The sequence below is a fragment of the Propithecus coquereli genome, unplaced genomic scaffold (genome assembly GCF_000956105.1).
Source record: "Propithecus coquereli isolate 6110/MARCELLA unplaced genomic scaffold, Pcoq_1.0 Scaffold563, whole genome shotgun sequence".
Classification (NCBI taxonomy): Eukaryota; Metazoa; Chordata; class Mammalia; order Primates; family Indriidae; genus Propithecus; species Propithecus coquereli.
In genome coordinates this window covers 1,033,893-1,045,028 of record NW_012151541.1, presented here as the reverse complement: position 1 = coordinate 1,045,028, position 11,136 = coordinate 1,033,893, and the positions used below count along the sequence as shown (strand labels likewise).

The following is an 11,136-nucleotide window of genomic DNA, read 5'->3' as shown; positions in this document are numbered from 1 at the left end:
TCCAGTGTGTGTAATTCTTGGGAATGTTTTTTAAATGAGGCTGCCTCATGAGATTGTGGGTTGTTCCTCACACCGGAAAACCTGCTGTGGCTCATTGAGCCCCAAATGGCGGCGTTCTGAGTTTCCCTCTTAGGAGTTACAGAGTGTGGGGTCTCCCCTGATGCTCCGAGTTCCAGCTGTCCTCTCAGCAGCTCCGAAGCTCTTGTAGAGGGCTCGGCCTGGCCAGATATACCGTCCCCTGACAGAAGCAGCTGTCTGGAATTACACCACGGTTGCCTCACCCTGGTGGGCCATACAGCGACCAGTCTCTGAGCAGTCTTTCCTAGTAGCAGCCGGAGAACCTCAGTGGCGGGCTAGGAGGGAAGGCTGGGCCAGGGCAGCGCTGGGCTCCAGGGCCTCTTTGCTTTGGTCCAGTCTGAGGGGAAGGATACCCATTTGGATAGCTGGTTCCAAATGTATACTAAAGAATTGGTCACGGTCTTGGCTATACTCCAAGGTATGCTCATAGAAATAAAGTTTATTTTATTGCCAACTACATCAGGAATGAAATTGGCTACACATAACAGAAAATCATACTAGAGTTGTGTAGACAAAGATAGATTTATTTGTTTCGTGCAACAAGAATCCTAGGGTAGGCATTCATGACTGGTTTGGTGGCTCCACAGGCCACCACGTTCCTAGGCCTGTCCGTTGGGCTCCACCGTCTGTGTGTAGGTCTTTATCATCAACCACATGACCTCATGGGTGCAGAATAGCTGCTGCATTTCCAACCATTACATTCACATTCCAGATGGAAAGAAGTAGGGCCAGTGCCTTTATCAAGAAAACAAAAATATTCCCAGAACCCCTCACCTTGCTTTTTATTGGCCAAAACTGCATCACGTGGCTACCCCTAACTGCAAGGGAGTCTGATGAAGCAGGAATTTTTAGCAAGATGAATTAAGTCCTTGCAGTTTGGTTGGTAAGACAGAAAGGGAAACGGATATTGGGTAGGCAGTTAGTAGTGTCTGCTACCACAGCATAACCTGATTAGATGACCTTGATCTTCCTGAGGAGCACTTCAGTGAGGCATGTTTGGAATGGACGCTTGGTGGTCCGAAAGAGCCAGTGCAGCTTCAAGGATGGTCTGACTTGGAAGGAGGAAAAGACTGAAGGGTTGTGGGGGGCGAGATCAGTCTACACGATCCAATCCAGTGAGCCAAGTCTGCCTGTGTGTGCCCCTCAGCCCCAGACTGTAGCCCCGAGGGCATCTTTCCTAGAAACCCTGAACCCACGTTTTGATGGGGAATGTACTGTGGGAAACAGGGGGTACGTTTCTTTGGGAATGAAAAGATAGGTCTGGGTTGCCACCTTTTTACAAGGTGACCTTTGAGGCGTGACAGGCCACCTCTAGGGATCTTGCAGGTTTAGATAGCTGTAGTAGCTATGCTGGTCTCCCGAGAACAGACCCTTCCCCTTCCTCCTGGCCCAGCTGGGCATCCAAGAGCTTTCCACTCACCAGGGTTCTTCGTCTCTTCCCCCTTAAGAAAATCCAGCAGCTCTCGGAGGGCTCCATGTTCGGCCACGGCCTGAAGCACCTGTTCCACAGCCGCCGCCGCTCGCGGGAGAGGGAGCACCAGACGGCTCAGGATTCCCAGCAGCAGCAGCAGGGCACGTCCGACCATGACTCCCCGGACGAGAAGGAGCGCTCCCCGGAGATGCACCGCGTGTCCTATGCCATGTCCCTGCACGATCTGCCCGCCCGGCCCACCGCCTTCAACCGCGTGCTGCAGCAGATCCGCTCCCGGCCCTCCATCAAGCGGGGCGCCAGCCTGCACAGCAGCGGCGGGGGCGGCGGGGGCGGCAGCCGGCGCACCAAGAGCAGCTCCCTGGAGCCCCAGCGCGGCAGCCCCCACCTGCTGCGCAAGGCCCCCCAGGACAGCAGCCTGGCCGCCATCCTGCACCAGCACCAGTGCCGGCCCCGCTCCTCCTCCACCACCGACACTGCCCTGCTGCTGGCCGACGGCGGCAACGTGTACCTGCTGGCCGAGGAGGCCGAGGGAGGCGGAGACAAGGTGAGGTGGGCCTTTCAAGTAGGGGGCGACTCAGGAGTCAGGGCCATTTGCTGAGACCTGGGGGGCTGAGCTGGGGGCATCCTTGGTGGGTACTACGCTTTGCCACCCGCAGAGTGATCTGTCCGGGTTGAACGAGCCAGAGGTATGATTAAGCCCCAAACAAGAGTTGATCCCCCAAATGGCTACTTTTTGTTTGCTTAGGAGTTTGTGTTTCAAAATCACATTTTGCTCAGGGTGATGTTAATTTTGGCTGTTCCCCTTAAAAATACTATCAAGAGGCAGGAAGTGTAGTAGTTTAGAGCACAGACTGGAACTAGCTCTGGTTCTGCCACTAACTGGCTGGATTAGTCACTTAACTTCTTGTTTCACCAATTAAAAACGGGGATAATGATTGTAGAGTTGTTGTAGGATTAAATGAGTTAACATTTATAAAATACTTGGAGTGGAGCCTGGCATCGTATCATTTTTACTATTACTACCAACCAAAGAAGGTGGGGAGGAATCTGGACGGATTGTTGTTTGGGGAGGAGAAAAGCTAGTCTGGCACTTGGTGAACTTAGTGCCGAAGGGTGACAAGGCTCTGAGAGAGGCTGTGGGAGCTTCGAGGGAGCGCGGACTGAGACGGGAGGGGAGCCGGCGAGGACCTGCTGGAGGAGCCCACTGAGCTGTGTCTTGAGGAGGGAGCATAATTTAGCCAGGGGAGACCTGGGGCAGGGTGTAGCGTGTGTAAGTGCAAGCAAGCGGGTGCTCGGGGTTACCAGGGGTCATTGTGGTGGCAGCATTCAGTGCTTCTGGGGACTGACAGGTAGGCAGAGGTCAGATCACGAAAGACCTTGCCACGCTGAGCGTGCGGCTATCAAAGGGTGTCAGGCAGGGCCGCAGCGTAGATGACAGATGGGGAAGGGAGCGCAGAATTGGAGGGAAGGAAACCGTTTCTGGAACTAGTGCGATAGTGTAGGCTGCAGCAAGGGGACAGAAAGGGGGAGACAAGTTCAGAAGATGTCTGGGAGTGAGAGTCAATAGTGCTAGATGAGAACATGGATATGGGGCAAAGGGAGGGGAGGAGTAGAGGAGATTCTGAGGTTTCTGGCTTAGCAACTTTAGGGACGGGGGAATTCTCTCGTTGAGGAATCATAGGAGAAGGAACATGTTTTGGGGGAAGAAGATGAGTTCACTTTTGTACCTGTCGAATTGCAGGTGCCCGGGGAGCCGTCCAAGTGGACAGGACCGACTGGCAGTCGGGCTTGTGGGGTCGAGGTCGAGGCCGGGGCTGGTGCTCTGGGAGTCGGCACGGAGGTTGAAATTGCGGGCGTGGGTGAGATCCTCAAAGGGGCATGCGTCACGTGTGAAGGGGGCCAAGGACAGATCCAGCTGACGTATAAGGGACAGGCCAAGCCCCAGGGGCCTGCGAGGGAGCAGCCAGGCCTGTAGAAGTAGGCCCGAAGAGAGGTGGCGCTGAGGCGAGAGAGAAAGGAACTTGGGGACTAAGTCGTCACAGAGTGATGTGTGGCGGCGGCGGCAGTCAGGTCTGGGTGTGGAAATGCGTGTAGGCGCGTATCAAGCAGTGGGGGTCATTGGTAACCGTGTCCGGAGCCAGTTCCAGAGGACTGAGGAGATGCTGGAAGTGGAGGGAGCTTGTGCAGCTTGGCTGGGAAGGGCAAGGACAGGAGGACATGGGGTTGAGGCCTCTGGTTTTTGTTGGGTTTTCCAAGATGAGAAGGACTCGAGCACATCCCTACGTGGGCAAGAGAGGACCCTCGAAGGCAGCGGTTGCAGATGGCGATGAGGAAGGGCATCCTCACTGGCATGAGGTCAATGAGTAGGTGAGAAGGTGTCAGCGCTACCCTTGGTCACAAAGAAAGTCACTTCTGGGAGCCGGAAATGAGTTCTTACTTGACACTCAGTCTGTGTGGGGAAAGAACCAAAGGTGTGGCTGTTTGTTGAGAGTTCCGGGGAGGGGGAGAGCTGGCTCGCGAGGGGAAGGAAAGTTCGGCTTGGGGCCGAGCACGGGGCGACCCATCTGGCGCTATGGAGGTTCGCACTTCGCGCTGGCAGCGCCCCTGGGGTTGTGGTTTGGTTTTCCTCTAGTGGTCTAAAGCCACCGGGGGTAGGAGCAGAGCTGAAGGGTTATCGGACGGATTAGGGGCTGGGGGTTGCTGGGAGGGCGTGTTGAAAGGTCAGGGGTGACAGAGGGGTTTGGGTCAGAGAATGCCCCAAGGGTTGGACCTTGACATCTTGGCTGGTGGGGAAGGGGGAATGGTAGAAGGCTGATGAGTGTGGAGAAAAGGATTTGGGGGGTTTTAGGGCCCCAGGGAGCAGGTGCCTTGCGAGTAAGGAGGAGTGAGAGAAACAGGAGAGAGGGCATTGGAGTTTGAGGTGTAGGGGGCTGGATAGGGAGGATGGGGGTTAGGGTACACTTACGGAGTGTGGCAGACAGGGAATGGATGGGAAGACAATGCATTTGAGGCAGCAAGAGCTAAGTGGTTAGGTCGTCGGAGGGGCCGTCCACATGACATTGACATTCCCCAGGACAGTGGTCAGCGGGGAGGGCAGCAGGTGGCTTTGATGAGTGGAGGGCAGAGGGGAGAGTGCAGCAGCCGGGACCTCAGAGGAGGCCAGGCTTATCCTCGAGGGCGAGGAGGGTGAGGGGTGGCGCTGCTGAAGCAACACTGAGCCCAGCAGAATGCGGGTCCTACCTCCCGAGTGCATGGAATGTGGGAGGGGAGAGAGAGCAAGAGTCTCCGCGATTAACGAGGCCCCGGGGCGGGGCGTGTGGAGCTGCAGCAGAGCCTGCAGGGGGCCAGGTGCCACTGTGGGCAGGAGGCAGCCTGTCTGCCATGGAAGGAAGAGTCTGGAAGGTCTAGTAGAGGGCGGATGAAAGAGAAGGCAGCCCCAGTAGAAGAAAGTGAGAGTAGAAGAGATGGTGGATGACCAGATGGTCCTACTTTTGGGGGATGTGAGGCCCGGTGGGTTTTCTAGCGTCAGGTTTCCAAGGACAACGCTGGTATAGAGTCGTTTTTACCATAAATTATCAGCAGAGCAGACACCTCTCCGCACACACGGTTTAGAATTGTGCTCCCGTCAACACAGACTGTTTCTCCAGTTCTTGTGCATCTTGACATTTGAAAACGTTTGGGAGTTTGTTCATTCCACAAACATTTGTGTGTCTGCCGTATGCCTGGCACCGTGTAGCAGCTCAGGTTTGGTTTTGTGCTTTTCCAGCCAAGGAAGTGCATTTGTAGACATCGTTTCGTGAATTCGTTAAAGCCATCCTGTGAGGTGGATAAGCCAGGCGGTGATATCCCAATATTTTACATAGGAAATAGATTCCAAAAAGGGGCTGTGACTTATCCCAGGCCACATAGCTCTCAAGTGACAGGGCCGGGGCTAGAACCTGGGTTTCCTGCCCCCAGGGCTAGAGCTCGTTCCACCGTGCCACGCTGCCTGTGTGTGTGCCAGCTGGCGGCTGTCATCAGTGATGGGGCCCAGCCTCCAGCGTACTCAACACAGAGCAACCTCAGACCACAATTTGACATCATCATTACCCTGAGGGATGATTTTTTCCAGCAATTTCTCACCACTAGATGTTGAATCATTTCATGTATTCCACAAATGACATTGGTTCTAGATTTCTTCAAGAAGAAAGGACTTTTCACATGTGGTTATGTCCATCTGTCGGTAGCGGAGCCTTCCCTGGTCGGTGGCTGCCTCTTCCCTTCTTTAGCAGCACAGTGGGCAACATTTTCACCGGACAGCTCCCTGCCTCCCTTTCATTCAACAAACATTTATTGAGCATCTACTATGTGCCAGGCACTATTCTAGGCACCGGAGATACAGTAGTGAATGAAAGCAAAGCCGCTACCCTCATGGAGCTTACGTCCTAGTGGGAGGAGACAGCCATTAAATAAATGACTATATAATATATTAGGTGGTGATGAGTGCTAAGAAGTAAAATAAAAGCAGGCTGAGAGAATAGAGAGGAGTGGGGGTAGGTGTGCAATTTTGTCAGGTTGGTCAGAAAAAGCCTCTTTGATAGTGTGGGGGAGTGAATTGTAGATAGCTGGGGAAGAGCATTTCAGGTGGGCAGACCAGTAAGTGCAAAGGCCCTGAGGTAGGAATGTGCTCAGGGTATTAAAGGAACCTGCAAGAAAGGAGGTCAGTGTGATTGGAGTGGCGTGAACACGGTGGAGAGTATGGAAGAGAATCAGGTGGGTGGGGGATAGGGGCATGGGGAGGGAGTAGGGGGGACCGCAGATCACATAGGGCCTAGGAGGCCAGGAAAAGGATTTTTGATTTTATTTTTCCCTGGTGAGATGGGAAGTCATTAGAAGGTTTTGTATGGATGAATAATACCTTTTAAGAAGATCACTCTGGCTGCCGTGTGAGTAGACTGAGCCGGGGTGTGAGCAGGGAGTCTAGTTCAGAAGCTGCTGCAATGCTCCGGGGGTGAGATGATGGTGGGAGTGGTGGAGGTGGAGAGAAGCGGCTGGATTCTGGGTTGGCTTCAAAGATAGAGCCACAGAGGTTTCTGATGGGTTGGATTGGGCATGACGGAGGGGGGAGAAGTCAGAGAGGGCTTACAGGTTTTTGGCCCAGCAGCTGGAGAGACGAAATTGCTGTGGACCGAGTCGAGGAAGACGGCAGATAGAACAGGTGTCTGGCAAGGGCTGTGGGGGGGGCATAAATTCGAGCTGGGTTTTAGTTACATTAAGTTTGAGATGGCTATTAAACCTCCACATGGGAATGCCAAGTAAGCAGTCAGATGTACAAGTCTGGAGTCCCGGGGAGAGATCCAAGTTGGAGGCATAAATTTGGGAGTTGTCAGCATATAGATAGTATTTAAAATGATGGGACTGGACCATTTGCAAGCCTCGCCTGCACTGGGGAGAAGTCTGTTCTTAGAGTGAGCTCCGGGAGTGTTGGCTGGAAGGGGAGCGTGGCTTTGTGAGATGCAGAGATGGAGAAGCCCAGCAGAATGAACCCGGCAGTTCAGCCCCTGAGGAGCGCGCACCCTGCGTGCAGCAGCAGCCAGGCCCACCTCTCACAGGTGAGTCAGTTAGTACATTTTAAAGATCGAATTAGAAAAATCCCGTCAAGCGAGGGTCTCTGGTATGTGGCTGTTTTACGAGGAGGGAAAGTGCAAATTGCGTAGCCTCTGGTTGCCTGGGGCTCCCCAGAAGAGCTCTGGCTGCCCGAGCAGGCACAGGGAGTGGGGTGGGCACGGGTGCCTTTGGGAGCTGGCAAAGGGTTGTTAACCTTTGCTGGCTGGGAACGCAGGGGCCTGGGGGTGCGGGGCAGGCGCATCAGCTGGGGAGCTTCTCTGTGAGGCTTCTCCATGTGGCTTGCGTTTGGTATTCATGCTGTCCCCGAGATACGTGGAGGGGAAGTAGGGTTCTCTTCTTGCCTGTGAAAGACCAGGGCCAGAGACTCTTGGGTGACCTGAGTGGGGGACGGGTCCCTCGGTTCGGGGTGATAATGGGGAAGATGGTTGTTGCTGTGACTGTTTTATGTCCTTATTTAGAACTTTCAGCTTTGGAACATGTATTGCCTGGTTGATCTTAATAGCATACCTGTGAAGTTGGCAGAGCAGGTATTATCATCTCCATTTTACAGAGGAATAGACTAAGGCCTAGAGATGTCAACACACTGCTTGCCCAGGGCACCCAGCTAGGTCTTGGCAGAGAGGAGACTAGATCCTCTGTTCCTAGTCTGTCCCCAAGACCCAACTGAGGTCTGATGTCACTGAAACAGCTAAGGACCGTTTTATGCAGTATCCACAGGGAGCTGCTTTGCCTCAGCCCAAGGGAGGATGACTGTCTCTTGGCTGCCATTTCCACTTCAGGTGTATGGTTTTCCTGTCCTGCAGCTGTCCCTTCAGGGTGGGTGTGGCCCTGGGGGTCCTGAGGAGAGAGCTGCTTCCTCATCCTAGAGGAAAGGGGTCTTCCAGCCGTCAGTAAACCCTGCTGTGTCAGCTGACTCCCCCAGACCCAGAGGCCATTGGTTTGCATGGGAAGCCATGGTGGTTCCGCACTGGTCCCCGGGCATGAATAGGAGGTATTCTTCTCTCCCGAGTAAACACAGCCACATGTTCTCTGCAAGCTCCCTGGAGATTACTAGCATCTATTTTTAATTCATAAACCTCCTCCACTCCCCACACCCCTTCCATTGTTTAGCAGCTCACCAGCTGGCTTTCGGACCAGAGTGGGCCCTGTCGGGCTTGAGTTACTGCAGTACCCTGGAGGCAGCTGAAGTTCCTCAGGTGTCCTGGAGAGGCTCACCCCAGCCCCCACCCTAAGAAGGTAGGGGACCCTGATCCGCAAAGGGAGCAGGGTGTGATGGGAACAGATAGGTTCACAGTCCAGGGAAGCTCAGCCTTGGTGATGGTGGTTTGGCCATCATTTGTTCCCGCTAGATCCAGTTAGCTATTTCTAAGGTTGGCCCTTCAATCATTTCCCTGTAAATATAACAAAAAAATTGTCATCTCAGCCTTGCTGTTCTGCTTTCCACTATGTGTGTGACACTGAGAAAGGTAACCATCTTCTGTGTCTTACGTCTGTAAGTGGGGAAAAAGTTGTCGTCATTTGTCGGTGTACTGGGGCACTGGCAGGTGCGTAGAGAATGCAGGTGACATCCGTTTCCCCATCTGTGTGTCCATGACCTCCAGGAAACACAGGCCGTGGAGGCTGGAGGAAGAACCACTTGTATGTGCAGTGGGGATGGAGTTGGGCCACCTGACTCCTCAGAAAGCAGACGGGTCCCCTGCCTTTTTTTTTTTATTTTGCTGACCAGCAGTGCATGGAAATGTAGGGTCAGAGGGTTCTATTCCCTTTCGTGTCTCCCATGTCTGGCTGGGCATCAGGGTTCCCCCTTGGCCTTCTTCAGAACCTCTCCCCAGCTGTCCCCGTGGTCCCTGCCCAGCCTTGCCCACCCTGGGCTTGCGCAAGATGCACCCAACTGGAGCAGGTCAGGAAGGGGATGGAGCAGGGGTGCTGGGTTTACAGCCCGCTCTGCCGGGCTGGCCCATGCTCCTGCCTCGCTCACCTCTTCCCCTCCCATGCCCAGTGTGGCTGAGGAGCAGCATGGGGAGGAGCCAGGAGGGCGTCTGGACAGCCTTAGGCGGCTGCGTGGAGGTGCCTGGGTGTAGGATCTTACTGAGAGGCCAGTCTGCTGCTCCTGGCTCCAAGGGCAGGCAGGCAGGGAGGGGGCCAAGATCTCCCCAGCTGAGCTTCGAGGTAAAATGGGGAGGCTGGAGAGATTCGGGGTGAAGTGGGGAGGCTGGAGAGAGCACGTCCTGACCTGTCCTGGAGGTGTTATCTCCAGGCGCCAGACGGGGAAAGCCTTGCAGTGCAGCTCATCACCTACACCAGAGCAGACTCTGGCCTTGCTTTCCTCTCAGTGTGCTCCCCTCCAGATTTACCCAACAACAAGATTTCTTCTCCACCCTGGCATAAACAAGCACCCCTGTTTACTCGGAGGGATGACGAGCGAGGGGCCGCCCTCAGCCCCTGGCTCTTGCCAAGAAGACTGAGATCTTGGCAGCTGCCCAGGGGCCCTGGTATGTTTGTGTCTGGGAGTCTGCTGGTTCAGAGGTGGGCGGGGCCGGCTCTGCTGAGAGGTTCCCAAACATCATGGCTCAGCTGTGGGGGCCCTGATGTGTCTGAGCTCGTAGGCCCGGTTCCATGGGAGGCCGAAGGGGTCCTGCTCTAGGGCCCAGCTGGGCCACTTGGCCTGTTCACTCAAGTGCATCCACGTTCCGAGTCACACAGCCACTCACCTGCACGCACAGGTCTCTGCCAGCCTGCCCTCACACCCAGAAGCGAGGGAGGGTGGCTGCCTCCTGTGTCCCCTCCCGCACCCCACCTCGTCTCCTCTTCCCTTCTCTCTTCCTCTGAGCCTCCCGAGGCTGTGCCCATGCCGCCAGCCGCTTGCCACGCCGAGCAGGGCGGCTCTGAGATTTGCCACGAACTGTCGTTCCTTGTCCTAGTGATTAAAAGCCCGTGTTCCCCAGAGGCCTTGGGGCTCCTCCATAGCTGTAGTTCCTGGTGTGCCCGGAGAGCCAAGATTTCTTCCTTGAGTCTGATTTGAATTCCTCATGTTGGGGCGAAGCCCCTTGCCTCGTAGGGTCCTGTCCAATGAGGAGAGGGGCCAAAAAATGAGGACTCTGTTCCTTGTCTGAAGCTCTGACACCAGAGACCATAAACAGCAGCATCCTCTTGACTTCTGGAACAGACTCAGCCAGCAACTGGCCTCCAGAATTAGCCTTTATTCATCTTTTCCCCGCTGACACCCACTGGCTCTTTCTATACTGAAAGTGTCCAGTGCTCTTCAGATTAGCTCTGGCTTCTGGGAGCCCAGAATTCCCCAGGATACAGGGGTGAAAGTAGGTAATTTCCAAGTTACCTAGCCGAGATCTGAGGTCGTGCCCTCTTACACCCCTTGTCCCTAAGCTCAGGCCAAAACCTTGTGGGAGACAAGCTCCCTGTGTGTTGCTGTCCGCAGCCCCCACCCAGGGCTGGGATGATGCTAGCCCAGACACAGGTGAGAGATGCCGGCCAGGTCTCCACCCTTCTCCCTGAGCCTCAGCTCCCTCGGACACGCTCAGGCGCTGCCCAAGAGGAAGGTGTGCTCGAGGTTTGGGTGTCAGCCCTCCGCGTTGGTGCTGATTACCATCAGCAAGAGAGGCGCCCTGCTGTCAGGTGCCAGACGGTGAGGAGCCAGCGCTGGTGACGTGGGCATGGTCATGGGAGTTGGCTCAGGTCTCCCCGGCTACCCGGCACAGTCTTCCCTGGATCCGCCACATCCCTGAGATGAGAAACGTGACCCCGGTCTCCTCGGTGCCAGATGAGGCAATGGAAATACAGTAACATTAACCCGATGCCTGCCTCTGCCTCTTCTTTTCACAGGCGAAGGCTGGGCTCGCTCTGTCTGGACCCCATGGGACAGAGGGCTCTGAAGTAGAAGCAGAGCAAATGCACATACCCTTCTGCCTTCCTTCGGGGCGCCCCTGAGCTTCAGTGGGGGGCCGGGGGATGAGTGCAGTTTCTGGGGACAATAACCTTCTCCACCTGCCTTCTGTCTCCAG

At 55.1% G+C, this 11,136-nt stretch overlaps 1 protein-coding gene across 2 annotated transcripts in view; it reads left to right on the top strand.

Moving 5' to 3' along the window:
• Positions 1-11,136, top strand: part of TMCC2 (transmembrane and coiled-coil domain family 2) — a 39,225-nt gene that overhangs the window by 10,061 nt on the left and 18,028 nt on the right. Inside the window, exon 2 of one of the 2 annotated variants that reach the window (XM_012657880.1) lies at positions 1,527-2,054. In XM_012657880.1, the coding sequence (XP_012513334.1) occupies positions 1,527-2,054 (528 nt within the window). Of the gene's footprint in view, positions 1-1,526; positions 2,055-7,013; positions 7,102-11,136 lie in introns of those variants that run through there. The other variant, XM_012657881.1, reaches the window with a different exon arrangement.